We start from the raw sequence: 22,462 nt of genomic DNA, 5'->3' as shown, positions 1-22,462 counted from the left end.
GTAGAGAGACGGAGCGACGGGGAACTTGATGCTTGGTGTCCTTGCTAAATGCGCTTGCATTTCGAGCGGGACAAACCTACTATTTTTATTGTGAGACTGAAAAAAAAAGAAAAAACTGGTCGAAAATACGAGTGTCACTGAAACTGCATTACGGCTTGGGAAAGGGTAAAGTTGAATTTTTGTATTTGTAGACCTATGTCCGATAGGGGAAAAGAACAGAATAGAATAGAAAAGAATATAGGATTTAGGCCAAAGGCCAAGCGCTGGGACCTATGAGGTCATTTAGCCCTGAAAAGGAAAGTGACAGTAAAAAAGTCTGAAAGGTGTAACAGGAGGGAAGCCTCGCAGTTGCACTATGAATCAACTGTTAGGAGAGGGTTGAGGAAAGTGAGATGGAAGAAAGAGAATATGAATGGAGGTACAGTAAAGGGAATAAAAGGGGTTGCAGCTAGGGGCCTAAGGAAGGCACGCTGCAGAGAACCTTAAGTAATGCCTACGGTGCACCGCATGAGGTGTGCTGACGGCACTAACCCCCTAAGGGGCTCACGCGTCATTAGATGGAATTCTGTTTTAACAGAAAATATCTTATGAGTCTTTTTGGTAATATGTTCCTGTGGAGTTTTTGTAAGCCACACTTTTTCATTAATATCTTATGAAAAAAATTTATTTTTTACCTTTGTTTTTTATCAGCTGGAAAAAATTACTTGTACTAGAGTTTATTACATGTTCGCGCACAGAACTGCGACGCTGAATAACAAAAAAAAAAGTTCCCTCCAGCTATAACTACAAGAAACATGATTAATATTCTTCTCTTTTTTTACGTTTTTTCTTTCTCCTTCAGAAAAAAACAAACAAAAAACTTCAAATTGCGTGTTGCTCTTAGTCATAGCCGGAGGAGGAACTTTTTTTTTTTTTTTGCATTTGATATCATAGTATTTGAATTTCATCTTGTCGATGGTCAGGATATGTTGAAAGTTTGGCCACGTGATACACTCATGAAGGAAAAGCTTTAAATATTTCTCTGGTATCCAGACGATTCACTAAAGAATTTGTTTAAGAAGCACACAAACATTCAAATACTCATAAGAAACATACAGACAAGCAAATACTCATAAGAAAGTCACAAACATGCAAATACTCATAAGAAACACACAAACGTGCAAACACTCATAAGAAATACACAAACGTGCAAATACTCATAAGAAACACACAAACACGCAAACACTCATAAGAAACATGTGGCAAATACTCATAAGAAACACACAAACGTGCAAATACTAATAAGAAACACACAAACATGCAAATACTCAAAAGAAACACACAAACGTGCAAATACTCATAAGAAACACACAAACAAGTAAATACTCAAAAGAAACACACAAACGTGCAAATACTCATAAGAAACACACAAACAAGCAAATACTCTTAAGAAACACACAAACAAGTAAATACTCAAAAGAAACACACAAACGTGCAAATACTCATAAGAAACACACAAACATGCAAACACTCATAAGAAACACACAAACATGCAAATACTCATGAGAAAACACACACACAAACATGCAAATGTCTCAAAACAAACATAAAAACAAGCAAATACTCATAAAAACACACAAACATGCAAATACTCAGAAGAAACATAAAAACAAGCAAAACTCACACACAAACATGCAAATACTCAAAGAAAACACACAAACATGCAAACATAAAAACAAGCAAATACTCATAAGAAACACACAAACGTGCAAATACTCATAAGAAAACACACAAACATGCAAATACTCAAAAGAAACATAAAAACAAGCAAATACTCAAAAGAAACACACAAACGTGCAAATACTCAAAAGAAACACACAAACAAGCAAATACTCAAAAACATAAAACAAGCAAATACATGCAAACTCAAAGAAACACACAAACATGCAAATACTCAAAAGAAACACACAAACAAGCAAATACTCAAAAGAAACACACAAACGTGCAAATACTCATAAGAAAACACACAAACATGCAAGTACTCAAAAGAAACATAAAAACAAGCAAATACTCATAAGAAACACACAAACAAGCAAATACTCAAAAGAAACACACAAACATGCAAATACTCATAAGAAACACACAAACAAGCAAATACTCAAAAGAAACACACAAACATGCAAATACTCATAAGAAACACACAAACAAGCAAATACTCAAAAGAAACACACAAACGTGCAAATACTCATAAGAAACACACAAACGTGCAAATACTCATAAGAAACACACAAACATGCAAACACTCATAAGAAACACACAAACGGGCAAATACCCATAAGAAACACACAAACACGCAAATACTCAAAAGAAACACACAAACAAGCAAATACTCAAAAGAAACACACAAACGTGCAAATACTCATTAAAAACACACAAACATGCAAATACTCATATACCATCGAAAGCAAAGACATACGCGCACACAAACAGGTGATTTAAACACTTATGCGATAATAGAGAGACGGTGAATTTTGTTGACTGGAATGAAATATAAAATTTAGGCCAAAGACCAAGCGCTGGGACCGATGAGGTCACGCAGCGCTGAAAGGGAAACTGAGAGGGATAAAAAGGTTTGAGAGGTGTAACAGGAGGAGAACCTCGCAGCTGCACCGTGAAATAACTGTGTGAGAGGTTGGAGAGTCAGACGGAAGAAAGAGAAAACGAACAGAGGTACAGAGAAAGTAATGGAAGGGGTTGCAGCTGGGGGCCGAAGGGACGCTGCAAAGAATCTTAAATAATGCCTACAGTGCACAGCGTGAGGTGTACTGAAAGCAAAACCACCCCCTACGTGGGGAGTTTTATGGAAATGGGGCTTGATTTTCGAAAACGCATAGTGTATGAGGAATAAGTTGATTCTCACAGAGATATGGGAATAAATATAATAAAGAACAGCACTGTATGAGAGAAGAGGCTAGATGCAAAAGATTGTAAAAGAGACATGGAACGTCTGTGGAAACAGAGGTTGGGATGTATAAAGGGACTGTTGAACCAATTCTCCTTTATGGAAGCGAAGTGTGGGTTGAATAGAATGACAGAAAAGGGCTGAGGCAATAGAGATGCGCTGTAAATGTGGCAAGGTTAGCTTAAGTGAAAGGGTGTGCCATAAAGTTCTGGGATGGTTTGATCATGTGGAAAGAATGAAAGACAGTAAGTCGGTGAAAACTGAATATTTTAACTTTGTTAGGAGGAAGAACGCGAGGAAGGTCTGTAAAGTGTTGAATAGATTTTAGGGGAGAAGTGTTGGGAAGGAATGGCCTTAATATACAGCAATTGGTAGATAGTCGACTGTTGTGTGTAGCAGCAAAGGTGGATATGGACATGAAACACTGGCTGAGAACTCTACAGTATTTCAGTAAACAAATTTATCCCTAAAAGCGCTGGCTCATGTTCTTATCCGCCATTCACTTCAGCCAAGTAATTGCCATTTACGTAATTAACTACATAGACCCACAGAGAAACAATGGGATTCAATAGAACGTGCCTAAAACGTTCCGGCCTGCTCGGGAGTCGATCTCGGGACGATAGCCACTGTGACAAAGAAGGCCAATCAAGTCAAGTGAAGCTAGATACGATTATCCCGATTACTTCAGACAAACAAGAAAATGTCTGCAGTAATCAACAAAAATTTACCAGCAATAACTGAGAATACGTAAAACAACCGAGTGCTGATAATTATCGCCAATAACATAAAAATAAAGCACTAGTACTAATCAACAATCGACTTAACTGGAGGTGACATCCGCAGCTTTGCCGCCATTTCTGCTTCTCCTTCCCCTTTCCTCTAGACCCCTGCCTAGACCTATCCCCCACCCACTTCTATATAAAGGCACGGTTGGTAATGGTATGCTCAGGGCTCAGGGTTGCGCCCAAGGTCTATAGAGTAGCTTCGGCGTTAGTCTGATCCAGGACCTTCAGCCTATCGCGTCGAGACTAGTAGTTTTCTTCCAGGTAACAGCCCATATAAGGTAGGTTGAGTCAAGTATGTGAACGTTTTTCGGTTTGGAGACTTATTTTCATCGATGGGACTTCTGTATTATGCTTCCTTAGTTCATTAGGAATTGTTATTCAGAATAAACGATCATTCACTTGGAGGATCACAACTTGCAAAGCCTGGTCCTTGTTTAATGGTCACCGTCAATTGGAGATTAAGATACCAAACGTTACTTAAAATCACAATGGTCTCCGGTAGTTTTTATTTTATTATTATCACTCGTTAATTAAACTACTGGTTCTAAAGACAATTATTTTGTCAGGCAAAGAATGTGGAAGCAAACTTACGGTAAGACACCTGACCAACGGATCGAATTTCAAACAACTTGCTTCGACCAAACCCTGCATAGTCTTTTACTACTCGTACTTGCTAGTGTGGCCGCTTACGTGTTTACCTTTTGATAGTTCTCAGTAATTGTACTCCTGAACGCCGGCTTTCAGCTGATTGTGGCTTGAAAAAAAAGAGCACGATACTGAATGTTTATTTGTGGAATAAAATCTCCCTCTCCTTTCCAGTGCTAATTAACGTTCACACGGTAAAAGTAAACTACATAATTCTAACGTAGATGGCAGTGCCCCAGAAGAAAGAGAGATTGGAACACACACCTACTGTGAATTTTACGACATTTATGTAGTTTTGAAGTGTTACCGAACAGTCTATGTACTGTAAAACTATCGTTAAATGATTATTATGGCACTAAATTATGAAAGTGTCATTCTCAGACTCATCTTCATGTAGGCTCTTGAAGTGTTTTAAACGGGTATTCTCGAAGAACTATACAAGTGAATACCCTAAGGTAAAATGCTGAAGAGATTGTTTGTACATAATCCAACTATCATAAACCAGCTGTAGGCCTACACATAATAATAGATTAAGCTACTATACCTGGCTTTGTCACACATTCAAAGTTGCAATAGGTTTATACAAATAGTTAGTGTACCTAACCTAATCACACGGTTTCAAAGTAATTATAGACCTATAAATAGATTTACCAACCACTCCAATTCCTTTATTTAACTGTCGTATGTGCTTAATGTCCGAAAGTGCCCCAGGACTTGGCTTGGCAGCTTAAATTTCACAGAAACAAACAAGTCAAATCGTCACTAGATATCTCATAGAAGCGTAGGTCATGGTTTTGGACAGTCCTTTGGCGAGCTGCCTGAGGTAGGATGGTATTGAGCATAACACGTTCAGCTCCCGCCTTTTCCTGATAGGTAGATATTGTTTGTAAAAGACACCCTCCGTATTTCTGCCAGGTTCAATGATGGGTCTCCGGAGCGCATTTTTCATAACATTGTGTTTTGTCTTGTAACTTTTATGTGTCACTTTTTCCCATTGCGGTTCTGGTAACAGTAACATTGAACTCTTGGAAATAAACGAAGCTGAGCTTACATTTTTTTCATTTAATTTTTTATTATGGTTTTTCTTTTTTTTTTTTTTTTTGCTGCTTGTGACGTTAAGACATTATATTGCGAAAAAAACTGGCACAAAAAGTAGTGATTGTGGGTGAGCTCTGAGAGAGAGGGAGGGAGGGAGAGAGTCTTTATTTTCGAAGGTATGCATTTTGACAATTCTGGTAAAAGGCTCTCTCTCTCTCTCTCTCTCTCTCTCTCTCTCTCTCTCTCTCTCTCTCTCTCTCTCTTTAGCTGTGACTGGTGTCAGTCGACTAAAATCCTTGTCATTGACTCCTGTACCGTTCCATCGTCGTCCAGGGATCGAACTTAGGTCTACTGGGTCGTGAGCCTTCGTTGGCGTAAACATACACTAATGGCATAGCAGCCTCTGAACCAAACAGACTCCGTGCATTGAATATTAAACTTCCACGGGCTGGCTGAAGCTTGTCCTTAGACCGGCTGCGTCTGTTAGGAAGGACAGGAGTGCGTTGACTTAGTCTGTAAAAGCCCTTCTTGCTGAGCGCATAAACTGATACTAGGTGTTGAAGTGCAAGTGTCTTGTGCCTGAGGTAGGCCTAGAGAAAAGGTTGTGGAGTGAGCACTACCTGTCAGGTATGCTGAATTTCAATGATTTTGTGATTGTGATTGTAAATTAATCGAATGTTTGTAACCCATGTCTAGGATGGGCTCACATATATAGGCAAATTTCCTTGAAAATTCTGGACAGAGGTAGGCCTATAGGCTGTAAAGTAAGTGATGTTCATCAGTTAGGCTGCATTTTCAGTTGTTTTTTTTTTCGTGTTATGTTTGTAATATTGCGGTGAGTGGATTTTTAAAGATATACTAAATTCTGACATGGGATGACACTAGGTCTATATTCTTTATAGAATTTGGGTTACTTTTCCAAATTCAAACACACAGGAACTTGTTGGCTTTTTGTGCCAACCCTTTAAAAGAGAGACAAATGACGTGGCTTTCGTTTTAAATCATCTAGATTCTAGAATAATGACTGACAGTTTTCAGTGTTATTGGGAACTTCGAAAAGTTTCATAACGCTCAGCTGATTTATCATGCTGTTCTTTTCTGACAAAATCTGCCATACGTGAATACAAACTATTTTTTTTTTTTATAGTTTGTGGTACGTGAGAGGGAGCACAAACGATGAAAGAGCGCCTTGTTTGTTTATTTGTTTGTTTGGGTGATATATGCGTTGTCTGAGAACCATAAGACGATGCATTTTCATAAAATAGGTAATATAAATACTGAATAAGAACCAGGCCCTAAGATATATATAAATAATAATTTTGTGATGAGACTACTGGCTTTTTTTTCAATTTCATATGAAAATCAACTCTAGATAATGTACTGTAGATACTAGGTGCTGAACAAATATACATCAGTATACTTAAAGAGGTATGGTATGCATGGACTTATACATAGTTATATATTCTTTATTACGAGACTGTCATAAAGATCATCACTAAAATATATAACGAACTCCTGAGAACGCATATTTTGTCAAGGGCTGACTTGCGTTTTTGTGTATATGCCAGATTTTGTTGTTGCTACGCGATGTCGGTCTAGTCTAGTTTGTCCCCCAGTTTATGATCGCTTTTACAGCAAGGTTGATATATATGGACCTTGTTTTATAGCAAAGTAAAAGAGAGAAGTCTCTTTACCTTGCTTTTTTAACAGCCACCTCTCTCTCTCTTTCTGCCTCGAAAGCAAAAGGTGTCTCTTCGTTTTCCATGGTGTCGCCCTTTTTTTATTGTTGCATTAAAATTTGATATGGGTCATAAAATACAGCGATGTTTTAGCAACGTTGAAATAAAGGAATAAGAGGCATTAATGTTCAGGATGTGCAGCTGGCACCTGTCACGACCAAGAATAACTGGAGTGTACAGAAATTCGTACTGATTTTGTTTAAAATAATTAAGGAAAACTTAAAATATAGCCTATCTAAACGCAGCATAGGAAACATTTTATCATGTATTGGTGGTCGTATAGGCCTAGTCTCAAACCTACCGCTCCTGAATAGTAGAGGAAAGATCTGCGGTGACAGAACACTGAATAGCTCTCAGCGATATTTGGAATCTGTTGCATGTTGCCATTAAACATCTTTGCTAAGTAGCTAAAAAAAATTAAGGGTGTACATGTACACGGGTGTTGCGTGACGTCACACAAAGAGCAACAGGCGTCACCGAGTTTGCCTCCAACATAGGGTGAACGGCGCAAATTTGGCGCCAAGATGCTAGATAGTGACAGAGTGCGCGCTTCTGCCATATCGCCTCAATTGTCATGGGTTAATTACATCTCTTTTTATTTTGGTTTACTTATAGACTATAGTATTGGCTTAGGTTGTTAAGGATTTTATTGGCTTTTTATCGGACATACTCGCTTCCCACCCACCCCAAAACTTCCAGCATTAAAATATTGGTATTGGTAGAAGTATGATGAATTTGTGAGGCTTTAGTGAAGCGTAAATTTGCTTGGAATTTTTATTATGTTATTCGCAATCTAATGATTCTTATAGATATTTTTTGTCATTACTATTATTATTGCTGTTATACGAGACAGTTATAATAACCGATAATAATGGTTGAAGCTGGATCAAAAAGAAAAATGTGTCATCTCAGTATCTGCGCATGCGTAATGACAACGGCAGTTGATTCCAGGTCCTTACCGGATGGCTCGGGGAGATTGCGTTTTCCGATGAGTCTCGATTCTGGTAAAAGAGTTTTCACCCTCAAGTCTGTCCTCATCCTGGATAAAATGGCGAGGGGGTCAGGTTAGTTTTGGATTTATACCCGTGTCGTTTAGAATTACTTAGCGTTAATGAAACTTGTAATAGACTTGGCAGTCAGGTACAAGCGGTGGTGGGGCAACAGAGGGAGTGAGAATCGTTGTCTCCCAACTGATTTTTAACTGTCACTGAACTCACTCTTTCGAGCCACATTGTGACCCATTGGAGCTTGAACCTTCCCATAGAGGAGTTGTGCCGTTAGTGCACTTCACGCGGTGCACTGTAGGCATTGCTTAAGGTTCTTTGTAACGTCCCTTTGGCCACCAGCTGTAACCCTTTTTATTCGTTTTACTAATCATCCGTTCATATTCTCTTCCGTCTTACTTTTCACCCTCTCCTTACAATTGTTTCAGCCTTATTTTCAGCGCTGAGTGACCTCATAGCTCCCAGCGCCTGGCCTTTAGCCTAAAATTTTTATAATAAATAAATTCAAATTTAACAACTTCAACTTGACTGCTAAGGTTTGTAGCAAGTTCCACTACTGCTTGGCGTTTTACAGAGGAGCGCCTCTTTTCTAATCTAGGCTTGGAATCAACTTGCTTTTGTAAATTCGCTTGGGTGAATTAGTGGAATCCTGCCTCTAGTCTCCCAAGACTTTTTATGGTATTAGATTCCCCATCACGTCGGTTGTCCAGGGGACAGGAGGGTATTCTCTCTCTCTCTCTCTCTCTCTCTCTCTCCTTTCCCTGTTCCTTTGTGGTCAAGGCCACTTCTCAGGGACGTCTCTGTTCCTCGAATTCCTTTCTCTCGGGTTGGTCATGTGGGAGTGTATCTGTAATTAAACACTGTAGAAGTTGGACTGGGCTCTCACATTCTTTCTCTCCCACTTTCTCTCACTTTTTTGTGCGCGCGCGTGTATATATATATATATATATATATATATATATATATATATATATATATATATATATTTATTTATTCTGTACCAGCAGGCGATGAGGACAGTTAGTCCTAGAAAAAGCTTGTGACTTTTCCTTAAAAGTATCTCTGCTAGGTACCGTCAGTTTAAATGAGGTCCTGTTACCAACTGTATTAATGCACAGAATAATTATGTGACAAAGTTTTATATATATAAATATGTATATATATACACACATATATATTGTTGCGGGAGTTTATTCCATAGGGCGTTTCAAGCTTAAATCAGGAGCTTTATGATAAACAAGGCAGGAACGATTGTTTATTTTTCTTTGTAGCCACTCTTAAGAAAAACAGCTTTTATTTTATATATATATATATATATATATATATATATATATATATATACATATATATATATATATATATATACACATATTTATAAACATATGTATGTATATATATATATATATATATATATATATATATATATATATATATATATATATATATATATATATATATGCAGTATGAAAGTATGAGTGTCTGTTTCGTCAGTCTGTATACAGATATGTTTTGACTAAGCAATTTTTGTGTGAACGTAGAATTTGAATAGTAAAATTCTCTCTCTCTCTCTCTCTCTCTCTCTCTCTCTCTCTCTCTCTCTCTCTCTCTCTCTCTCTCTCTCTCTCTCTCTCTCTCTGTGTTAGGAAAAGCTGAAATTATTTTCGTTTCCCGACATTTCACATATAAAAACTACTTGTTGCACACAAAAGAAATTGACCCCCATTATTCCCTTCCGGTCACACGCAAACAGACAACAGTCAGATAAACAAATAAATAAAATAAGTAAACGAAAGCATAAAAATAAGACTTGTCAAAGATAGAAAAGTGCGCTTGAGTGAACCCCAAGCTCAAGCACTTGTAAGTCTTCCGTTGCCAATGACGAATTCTAGAAGTACGGTGACTTAGCAAAAAAAAAAAAAAGAAAAAATCTTACAAGTTGTGAATTATGCAGATCAGACGCTAGACTTGGACATTGTTAGAGGGAAAGTCTTCAGATATTCTGGATTTTATATTTGTTATTTTTTCACTTGTTTGTGAGCTTGTCTGCATAGCTTGGCACATATATAAATTATATATATATATATATAAATTATATATATATATATATATATATATATATATATATATATATATATATATATATATATACATATACATATACAGAATTATTTTTTTAAGTCGTAGATTCTCTCTTCCCAAAGCCAGCTCGACGTAAAGCCACTAATCGACCAAGGTCTAAAAGGATATAGACAGGCAACGGGTATCACAGCGGGGTCCGAGAAGCCAGCGAAATCAGTCGAGTAGGAGGAGACCTTTAGATTCCCCTTCCGAGGGCGACTTTAAACAATCAATTCCAATTAAGATGCTGAAATTAAAGTCCGTGGAAAAAAAACTTGACGTGAACGGAGGTGTCCACTGCGTTATCTAATGCAGTGGTAGTTGTTATTTTTTATTATTGTTTATTATTTTTGTTATGTGTGTTTTTTTAGATATTAAATTTGCATATTATGATCGTTATATTATTATTGTTAATTTTTGCTGTTGTGAGTTTTTTTATATTAAATTTGTATATTATTATTATTATTATAATTATTATGTTTTTTGTTAGATATTAAATCTGTATATAATTACTATTATTATTATTATTATTGATATTTTTGTTAATTTGTTGTTGCTATGACTTTTTTACATTTTTTATTAAATATGTATATCAGTGGGTATTATTATTATTATTATTATTATTATTATTATTATTATTATTATTATTATTATTATTATTATTATTATTATTATTATTATTATTTGTTGGTCCTGAATCATATCATTGCAAAGCTCAGTGCCTTTTTTTTCTTTCACTTCCAGGCTTTGGAATTCTATATTTTTTTCTGCCTCTGGTTTCCCCTTTAAAGAGGCTAAAGGTTAATCGCCATATTCTTGATTAAGCCCATTAACCCACCTTCCTTTCCTTTGTCCTTTGAACCCTGAAACTCCTCTTTTCTCTACGGGCCTGGGCTAGAAAAGGGTATTTGGTTACTCGTCGAATCGGCCTTTGCGTTCAAAAAGATAAAAAATAATAAACTCTACTTTATATCCTCCAGGATAAATAGGATATCATGAAACTGACGGTGGATCGAACCCGGGACGTCCTGCTCGCAGGCGCAGGAAGTGCCCTTTTGGCTGGACTGGCTTCCTGCCTGGGCATCGTCGGTTTCTCGACGACCTTCGTCGTAGCCTGGATCGCCTCCGTCAGCGTCAGCCTGTTTTCTTCTAGCCTCAAGGTGAGAACTGGGGACCCAGTGTGTTTTCATTTGGTCCCAGTGTATTGTGACTTTCCAGTTTATTTTGACTTTCCCCAGCTTTTTTTTTTTTTACTTAGTTCCAGTTGTTTTGACTTGCCATGAAGTGTTTTGACTTGCCACCAGTGCCTAGGGCTTTGGTAATTTTAATTTTCACTTCTTCAGGGTACTTTCCCTGGAGCAGTAATATACTCATTTGATCCTTGTGACCATAGCATATATATATATATATATATATATATATATATATATATATATATATATATATGTGTGTGTGTGTGTGTGTGTGTGTGTACATATATAAATATAAATAATAAATGTAATATACATGAGTATAATATATATATATATATATATATATATATATATATATATGTGTGTGTGTGTGTGTGCGTGATTCTGTAGTATTTTTCTATTAATTCGCTGACGTTCACTTCCCCAGATCTCAGCGACTGGGAAATCCGTTCTCATCACAGGATGCGACTCTGGCTTCGGGTTTCAGCTCGCCCTCCACCTCCATCGATTGGTAAGGCTCGAGTTCGCACTCGAGGGCTACAATGATCGCTTTGCTTACTCCTGGCTCTTGGTATATTATTATTAATATTATTATTATTATTATTATTATTATTCCAGGTTTTGTTAAACAAAATGGCAGTTTCAACAGCATTTATTTTATAGAGTAAACGCTCAGGTCGTCTTATCAATTGCTTTTCTTGCGCTGGACTGGTCGCGAGGAATTGACCAATATTGGATGCCCTTACGAGGAGGGCGAAACTGGTCGACACCCCACGAGGGCTACCTCCTACACATCACTGTGCCACCGGAAGTGAATATTGGTCAATTGCTCGCAACCATTTCAGCGCAGAAAGCAATTGATAAGACGAATTGAGTGTTTACTATAAAATAAAATGCTGTCAAACTGCCATTTGTTTTTCAAAACCTGTGTTAAAAAGTCTCTTTTCCTAATATTATTATTATTATTATTATTATTATTATTATTGTTGTTGATGTTGTTTCTTAATTGATTTCTATTTAATTGCATAATTAGTGCAATAACAAAATAAACTTTGTGTTATTGCTATTTTCTTTTAAAATTCTTTTACTATAAGTATGATATATATTCATCTATAGAAATGGCGTCTACTTATAAAAATACTTGTAGTAGGCAATGCCGGATGTACGCTTTCCAACACTATTTGCTTATGAATTAATCTCTCTCTCTCTCTCTCTCTCTCTCTCTCTCTCTCTCATTTTTCTAGGGGTTCGACGTCTTCGCTGGGTGCCTGCTTGCCAACCACGGAGGGGAGGGCGCGGAACAGCTGAGAGGGGTGTGTTCAGACCGCCTGCACGTCATCCAGTTAGATGTTACGAACAGCAAGCAGTTGAACGAGGCCTTGCGTAGCGTGAAGGACATCTTGGCTCTTAATGGGAGTATGTCTTTTCAGACTGTAAATTGTTTTTTGCTTTATTGATTTCGCTCGAGGTTCGTTTCACAAAGATTTTGGGCGGTGGCTTAGAGGTTATTATATGTATGTATGATTCAGTTATAAACACACACATATATATTATATATATGTGTGTGTGTATGTATAGGTTCTTTTAGTGTTCTCAAAGTTTTCTAAAGATTTCCACCATTTTATTTTTTTACTTATTACCTGTATTTTTTGTTTTTTATCCGTGATTATGGCTGCAGCTTCTTCATCTAAGGACCGTATGTCTTGGCGTCATTTATATGTATATATATATATGTATATATATATATATAATATGGCTACGTGCGACAAACGCACTACACGGTCAACATGGCAGAGGTGGGTGGATATCGTCTCCAAACCCAAAACACCTGAGTTCGACGGGTGAGTTGATGGGGCGATATTCACTTCATACCTCTTTGTGGCCGACTGCGTTAGTGCGTCCTGTAGTCCCTGATTCCTCGTCCGTCGCTGGTTCGACCCCACGGGACGGTGGACTTATTATCAACTAAAATTCCCCTTCGGTAACATATATGAAAATATATTATTTCCGGAGGTAGAGCAGATTGGATATTAAAGGACGTTTGTAGCTTTCTGATTGTATATGAATCACGGTGATGTGATAAATGGTCATATATATATATATATATATATATATATATATATATATATATATATATATATATATATATATATATATATTATATATATATATATATATATATATATATATATATATATATATATATATATATATATGTGTGTGTGTGTGTGTGTGTGTTATACATAAATGATGTGTGTTTATACATTCAAATATACAAGCTATGTATCTATATATTCATGTACACGAGCATACACAATCGCTTAAAATATGTACGTTATTACTCTAACAGCTTTCTATACCAATCATTAACCATTCCCGTGCTTAGACAATTCGGTCCACCAATCACTACAGAGGTTCCGTGCGAAGAGAAAATATATAGTAAGAATACATTCCCTCAGTTTGCCGATTCTTGCAGACGTCCTCTGGGGCATCGTGAACAACGCTGGCGTCTCCGCCTTCGGGGAGACCGAGTGGCTGCCCCTCGAAGTCTTCAGGAGAATCGCGGACGTCAACTACTTCGGGCTGGTCTCCTCCACGAAGACTTTCTTGCCCCTCGTGAGGCGCGCCGAAGGTGGGGCTCGCTCTCATTGGCCTAGTTCCGTTCACTCTCCTGCCAGGCTCTGGATCTTCTCCCTTCTTCGTTTTTCGCCCCCGAGGGGTCGGTGCCTTCAGTGCGCCTCGTGTGATGCACTGCAGGCATTACTTTTTTGGGTCTTTGCAGCGTGCCTTCGGCGCCTGGCTGCAGCCTCTTTCATTCCTTTTACTTTACCTCCGTTCATATTCTCCTTCTTCCATCAGGCTTTCCACCCTCTCCTAACATTTGATTCATGGTGCGATTGCGAAGTTTTCCTCCTATTACACCTTTTCACTCCTTTCTTTTTCAGGCCTGGCTGCTTAAGGGTGTTTCTGCAAGAGTTTTAAATAATTAAACAGGCAATTAACGAAAATGTGATATAAATGAATGAAAAAGATTAAACAACAATATTATCTTAGTTAAATGGAAGTATGTATATATACATATATATATATATATATATATATATATATATATATACATTATATATATATCTATGTATATATATATAAATTATATATATATATATATATATATATATATATAAATAAATTAATGAAAAAGATTGAATAACTATTCCATTATAGTTAAAAGGAAGTAAATATATATATATATATATATATATATATATATATAATATATATATATATATATATATATATATATATATATATATGTGTGTCTTCAATAAAAGCTTCAATGGATAAACAAGTCAAATCAGTAAATAATCTTATTAACAAAGGAACCGCACCGAGATCAATGGAGATGGTTTCATCCTGTACAGGCCGCGTAGTGAACGTGTCCAGTATGCTGGGACGCATGGTCTATCCGATGGGATCACCGTACATCGCCACGAAGTACGCCGTGGAGGGCTACAGCAATTGCCTCAGGTCAGTGGGTATTCTTAGGTCACATGAGCTGTCTATCTATTTATAATAATAAAATCCGAGTGGATTTTTCTTGTTTGTCCGCCCCGGGTGGGAACGGGATAGGTAAGGGATTGGGAGGGTAGGGGAGACATGACACATACACACTCCTCCTACAAACATGTTTGTCCGGCCCGGGTCGGGGCGGGGTAGGCAGGGGAAACATGACACATCCACCCTCCTCCTTCAAACCTGTTTGTCCGCCCCAGGTGGGGGCGGGGTAGGTAGGGGATTGGGAGGGTAGGGGAAACATGGCACATCCACCCTCCTCCTAGAATCCTGTTTGTCCGCCCAAGGTGAGAGCGGGGTAGGTAGGGGAGACATGATGGGCAGTGCCGGGTTCCAGCACAGCATAGTGTGCGCCATTAAGCCTGTAGCGTAATGATTAAGGATAATTCTTGACACAGTAGATTTTACTTCTTCCTATTATTATTATTGCAAAATTAATTATTCATAACGTTAGTAAGTAATAATGGGGAATTCCACAATTGTTTTCTTGTGACATTTTAATATAATAATAATAATAATAATTATTATTATTATTATTATTATTATTATTATTATTGCAAACTTAATTAATCATTAATTGTTTTCTTGTGAAATTTCTTTTATTATTATTATTATTATTATTATTATTATTATTATTATTATTATTATTATTATTATTATTATATGAAAAATTAATTCTGCAATAATGTCTATCAAAACATCTTCGAGTCTATACTGAAGCCTGTCGAGGGTTCCCATTTTTCATAATCAATAAAGAGAGATCGGAAGCTCTCTGTATAAACTTGAGATTATATTTCAATAACAAAAGTATCGTCAACTCCATTAGACCTAACATAGTTGTATTATTACTGTTAATAAGAATGTCTTCTTCATTATCAGGCTAGAAATGCGTCGATGGGGAGTTCACGTGTGCACAATAGAGCCTGGCAATCTACTGAGAGGTATATGTCTTCTGTTTGTCACTTTTTCTACGGAATCACATTTCAGCGATGCTTCTTTCAAGGGTGGTGCGCGCGTGAGATTACTAACTTGATTCATTTCAGCGGTAGAAGCCCCTTCATTTTTGTTTATTCCCAGTGGTCTATTGCTATTTAGCTGTCCAACTTCTTAAACTTTGTCTCGCTCCAGTTTTAATCCTCAGTTAGAGAATTATTATGATTCTTTAGGGAAAGCCTTGTGCCAGTCTTGAAATGTGACTTCGTTGCTTTAACAACAGCTATATAAGATAATGATCAGGGTAAAATATTTCATAAGTAACACTTGAGCTTAGTGGACCTCAAATTAACGGACATATGTACTTATCAGCTACAATATCATCATCATTTTTTCCTTGGCTACCATTTTAGAGGTCATACATTTTTAAATTGATCTCCTAAATGTTGTGGTGCTATTGAAATAAAAATTATTCTGTGTTTTGCTTAAACTGTTCAATAAAATAATAACTGCATGGTTAGGTTAAACTACTTTACCTTAGTGACAATAAAACCATTTTCTGGTTGTAATCCATTAATAATTCCGCACCAGAACTAAAATACTTCATAATATACATAAAGAAATTACAAGATCTGGCTAAAGTATTTTTACAAAGGTAATGTAGAATGATTACTTTATCATAGTGACAATAATACCATTGTCTGGTTATACTCTAAAAATAATATCGTAGCATAACCAAACTACTTCATAATAAACACAAAGAAATTCCAAGATCTGGCTAAAGTATTTTTCTCAGTGCTATTCACTTTGCATTTTAGTACATTTTTATCTATTCATTAATTTATTAATTTTTCTTTTCCTTTTTTTTAATAAGTGGGATCTCTTCTTTCTGTATTTCCCTTTACTTCCTCTTACTTCTTCCTAAAGAACACCATGATATTCTTTGGAAGCTTGAATTTCAAGTCAGTGGCCCCTTTGGTGGGCTTGTTTCATCTACTGAATGACAATAATAACAACATAGCGATAATATATTCTGATTAAACTGTTGACTACTCAAGACTAAACCTTCCAGCCACCCGAATCTCGACGAAGGAACACATGAAGGACCAGGCAGAAAAGATGTGGTCCTCGATGAGCGAGGAGCTCCGGGAGGAGCTGGGAGGACGGAAGGTTTACGACCTCCAAGTCTGCATTGCTATGGGCTTCAGTTCCTCAGGGGTGAGTTGCTTGGGCCCCGCTTATTCGTTGGTAAAATGTCCATCATGAAGTTAGCTGGTTTAATTTGCAGTGGTGTGAGAATACTCTTGTGGGAGTTTTAGTTTGTCAGTGGGAAAGGTAATGTGTGCTTATATATATATATATATATATATATATATATATATATATATATATATATATATATATATATATATATATATATATATATACAGTATATGTGTGTGTTTGTGTACATATATGCAATTAATATAAATGTCTTTATATACAGTATGTATACACACACATATATATACAAAATACTAAAAATAAAAAAAATTATACAAATAAAAATACTAAAAATAAAAATAAAAAAATAGTATTTTTATTTTTCTTTTTATTTTTATTATTTTTATTTGGAGAAATAAATAACAACAAAATATAAAATTAAAATAAATAAATGAACATTTATTTATTTTAATGAATATATATATATATATATATATATATATATATATATATATATATATATATATATATATATATATGGGTTGGAATGTATGATTGTATATATATGTATAAAAAAATTCCTGTGAAAGGATATAAATATGCATGTATTGTTAACATACTTTTTGATGAAATATATTGCCATCTTATTACTGTACTTTGTTGTATCGCTATGAATCATTTGTTCGGAGAGGGTTGAGGAAAGTAAGATGGAAGAAAGAATAAGAACGGAGGTACAGTAAAAGGAATGAAAGGGGTTGCAGCTAAGGTCATAAGGAAGGGACGATGCAAAGAACATCAAATAATGCCTAAAGTGCACCTTCGTTATCCAATTCAAGGTCAGTCGCCGTAGGACCTTGTAAACCTTGACCTGATCCTTATCACATCCTTCCAGATGAAAGACGCCACTATCGTGGTGGAGGCCATGACAGACGCCCTGACGCAGAAGTACCCGAGGGCGCGCTACCTCCCGATGGAGTTCTACAATTGGGCGTCCCAGATGATCGCCAATTACCTGCCGGAATGCTTCTTCGATAATATCTGCTCGCAGGTGATGAGGTTTCTCGCCTGGTGGCACCGGAGTGGGCGTCGTGACGAGATGGTTGGAGAGAGAGGGAGACATTAATTTTTCTTGGTTAGGGGTTGACGTATGAAGGGGTTTGGGGAGGTTTAATTGCTCTGCGTCGAGATGTCATTTTTGTGAAGGAGATTCGATAAGCTAAATCTCTCTCTCGCTCTCTCTCTCTCTCTCTCTCTCTCTCTCTCTCTCTCTCTCTCTCTCTCTCTCTTGTGAAGTGTGTTCGATAAGCCAAACCTCTCTCTTTCTCTCTCTGTGAAGTGTATTAGATAAGCCAAATCTCTCTCTCTCTCTCTCTCTCTTTTTTGTTAAGTGTATTCAATAAGCCAAATCTCTCTCTCTCTCTCTCTCTCTCTCTCTCTCTCTCTCTCTCTCTCTCTCTCTCTCTTTTCTTTTTTTACGTGTATTCGATAAGCCAAATCTCTCTCTCTCTCTCTCTCTCTCTCTCTCTCTCTCTCTCTCTCTCTCTCTGGTGAAGTGTATTCGATAAGATAAATCTTTCCCTTTCTCTCTCTTGAAGTGTGTTCGGTAAGCTAAATCTCTCTCTCTCTCTCTCTCTCTCTCTCTCTCTCTCTCTCTCTCTCTCTCTCTCTCTCTCTTTTTGTTACGTGTATTCGATAAGCCAAATCTCTCTCTCTCTCTCTCTCTCTCTCTCTCTGGTGAAGTGTATTCGATAAATCTTTCTCTTTCTCTCTCGTGAAGTGTGTTCGGCAAGCTAAATCTCTCTCTCTCTCTCTCTCTTTCTCTCTCTCTCTCTCTTATGAAGTGTATTCGATAAGAGGGTGAGTGGCCCCAGACTGGACGACGCCAAGTCGAAACATAGTGGTGTTTATTACCCTGATACGACCGTTGGTACAAAGGAAAAATAAATATATGAGAATACTTTATTGCACTTTATTATGCACCTATATAAATATAGAAGTAGAAGTAGACAGGTAGATCTGTGTTTATAGAGAGAGCTTGTTGATTATATACATATATATATATATATATATATATATATATATATATATATATATATATATATATATATAAACAAAAATATAAACAAAACTTATTCCATCGGGGACAGTTTAAATTCGAGTCATATCGTGGAAGCCTTACAGGTACTTGTACCCCGTCCTCCAGAAATGTCCCAATTTATTCGTCTCCTCCGTACCCTCGCAGTCCGTGTTGTCCCTCGTTTTAATCTGACCTTATTCGCACCTATTTCATCTGAGGTTTCCTCTCTCTCTCTCTCTCTCTCTCTCTCTCTCTCTCTCTCTCTCTCTCTCTCTCTCTCTCTCTCTCTCTCTCTCTCTCTCTGAACTTTTTCAGTGACATGATTCTTGGGTGGTTTTTTCTCTTTTCATATCTATTTTCTTTGGTCTGTATTTAATAGCTTCATCTGTGCATTTACATATTGTTGCTTATATCAGAGTTATTTCACTGACTAATATATATATATATATGTATGTGTATGTGTGTCACCTTATATTCTTGTTAATATTCCCTTGTTCAACTCTATATTTATCTCTGAGCTCTGTTTAGTTCCTTCTCTGAAACTTGTCACTTTACCGATAACTCTTTGATGATATTGTTCTCCATTTTACATAGGCATAATTTCCAATAGCTCTTTAGATATTCTTCCGCCCCCAATCCATGTTGCGTAGGCCTAATTACCCTTAAGTTTAAGTATTACAGTCAAAGACTGTTATTCGAAACCTTTTACATAGGCCTAATTTACAATAGCTTATTAAATATTCCTCGGTCCCCACTCCATTTTGCATAGGCCTAATAACCATTAACTATTGTAAACAAAGACTGTTATTCGAAATCTGTCCACAGAAGGTCGAAAGGAGAAGTCAGTTTTAAAATCAAAAATGATTATACGTCAGTTGCTGCGAGCCCCATGGGATGGGAGAGAGGTTATATCCATCCACTTGCACCTTCTTCTTTACTGGTGAATATTTGAAGCTCTCTCTCTCTCTCTCTCTCTTCTCTTTCTCTCTCTCTCCCTCTCTGGCCTACCACAAGCCAGAGGAGTTACTCTCTCTCTCTCTCTCTCTCTCTCTCTCTCTCTCTCTCTCTCTCTCTCTCTCTCTCTCTCTTCGAGGAAGGGTAGGCAACCAACCTCTCCCGTTTCCCGCCAATTCTCCTCTCTTCCGACACGCAGGTCGGACAGTTGTAGCAACAAGTGGATAGTCTCTCTCTCTCTCTCTCTCTCTCTCTCTCTCTCTCTCTCTCTCTCTCTCTCTCTTGCGCATTTTCTTACTTAAGGAGGGACTCTTTGCAAATATTGTAATATTACGTTTTCATGGGTAATGTGTAACAAAAAGCTCTCTCTCTCTCTCTCTCTCTCTCTCTCTCTCTCTCTCTCTCTCTCTCTCTCTCACGCACACACAGTTTTATGTAATTCATTCGAGGGCTTTAATTCTCTGGAAAGGGGATAATATGTTCGGCGTTGATCTGACAAAAATAATCTATTTAAGATCTCTCTCTCTCTCTCTCTCTCTCTCTCTCTCTCTCCGTCTCAAGCTCCTCTTTCACTCCTCTCTCTCTCTTGTCACTTCACAAGCTCCTCCTCACATTATTTGCTAAGGATATCACATTCATAATGACAGATGACCTGGTATCCTGATATTTCAGTACACTACATATAATCTCTTTCCTTCCATTAGGTAACCAACGAATATAGTTAATTATCTTCTTTTTCTTATATTCTTATACTTTCTAACCCAGAGGATATGATCTCTAGTTAAATGTCGTCTGCTTTTTTCAGTTTTCGAGTAATTCTGAAGGTCGAGAATGCCATCTTGTGCTGATCATCTTTCTTTTTGTTTAATTCAGATCCTTTCTAATGAAGTTATATCCGCGTGATTCTAATTTCTTTATTATTTTATGTTAAGGAAAAAATGGGACCAAAAATTAGGAATTAACGCCACTGAGACCTGCAGGAACATCTTACAGGAAAAAATGGATACGATTCACCACAGTCCATCAGCTACCAGGTACAAAATTCGATGCTTAGCTTAAAGTACAGACAGTAGGTTTTCAGAAAACATGCCTAGTTGGTGTCCCTTTCCACCAACACCCGCTTGGGATCGATCTTGGGAAATAGTACTAAGGTCAGTACCACAAGGGGGAGATAATTTGAATTTTTTGAGATGGTTTGGTCATGTGGAGAGAATGGACAATGATAGATAAGTGGGAAGGGTTTATAATTCAGAAGTGTTAGGAGGAGAGGAAGCCATAGAAAGGACTGGAAAGATTTTTATGTGTTTTGTTTTAGGCCACCCCTTGCTAAACTTACATATATATATATATATATATATATATATATATATATATATATATATATATATATATATATGGTATATAGATACAGTGTGTATATATTATATATATATATATATATATATATATATATATATATGTGTGTATATATATATATATATATATATATATTATATATACACTATAGACATATACATATATATATCTATATATATATATATATATATATATATATATATATATATATATATATATATATATATATATACATAATATTAAACTGTATCATTGCCTTCGGATTACCACAAGCATGGATTTTCCACAATCCACTGTTTTGACTATTTTTCAACTCCGCCAAGGGCTTTCCATGGAAGTCTATGAATTATATATTTTGACATTTCCAGGATTTTCTCCCCGAAGCCGTATGCAACTGCCGAAGTTAGATGAGTGCAACGTCCTGTGTTCGTTAGGCAACTGGTACGTTCGCTGTATAGCTTTACTCCCTTCCCACCCCTCCCCCTACTTTCCCTATCGGTCTATATCTACACCCCTCCCCCATTTTCTTTATCGGTCTAGATCTACACCCTCTCCCCACCACTTTCCTTATCGGTCTATATCTACAACCCCTCCCCACCACTTTCCCTATCGGTCTATATTCCCCTCCCCCAATTTCCCTTATCGGTCTACGAATATATCTACACCTCACTCTCTTATCAGTCTATATCTACAGCCCTCCCCTCCCCCACTTTCCCTATCGGTCTATATCTACACCCCTCACTTTCCCTATCCGCCTACGAGTATATCTACACCCGCTCCCTCTCACTTTCGTTATCGGTCTATATCTACACCCATCCCCTCCCCCACCTTCCCTATCGGTCTATATTTACACCCTCCCCTCCCCCACATTCCCTGTCGGTCTATATCTTCACCCATCGCCACGCC

The 22,462-nt window shown here is 37.0% G+C and overlaps 1 protein-coding gene across 3 annotated transcripts; it reads left to right on the top strand.

Moving 5' to 3' along the window:
• Positions 1-3,898: 3,898 nt before the first annotated feature.
• LOC136854992 (D-beta-hydroxybutyrate dehydrogenase, mitochondrial-like) lies at positions 3,899-19,126 on the top strand. 3 transcript variants are annotated; one of them, XM_067131672.1, is made up of 9 exons: positions 3,899-4,004; positions 11,251-11,430; positions 11,891-11,974; positions 12,708-12,879; positions 13,940-14,095; positions 14,883-14,988; positions 15,913-15,974; positions 17,039-17,184; positions 18,062-19,126. In XM_067131672.1, exons 2-9 carry the CDS (start codon positions 11,266-11,268, stop codon positions 18,290-18,292), a joined length of 1,122 nt encoding a protein of 373 aa, XP_066987773.1. In that variant the 5' UTR covers positions 3,899-4,004; positions 11,251-11,265; the 3' UTR covers positions 18,293-19,126. The 3 variants fall into 3 exon arrangements, with proteins under 3 accessions (XP_066987773.1, XP_066987776.1, XP_066987774.1); XM_067131673.1 differs by lacking the exon at positions 3,899-4,004 and adding an exon at positions 5,772-6,036; XM_067131675.1 differs by lacking the exon at positions 13,940-14,095.
• Positions 19,127-22,462: the final 3,336 nt, after the last annotated feature.

Source organism: Macrobrachium rosenbergii, chromosome 30 (assembly GCF_040412425.1).
Source record: "Macrobrachium rosenbergii isolate ZJJX-2024 chromosome 30, ASM4041242v1, whole genome shotgun sequence".
Lineage (NCBI taxonomy): Eukaryota > Metazoa > Arthropoda > Malacostraca > Decapoda > Palaemonidae > Macrobrachium > Macrobrachium rosenbergii.
The sequence above is the reverse complement of the archived record's forward strand: the minus strand, read 5'-3'. Positions and strand labels throughout refer to the sequence as shown.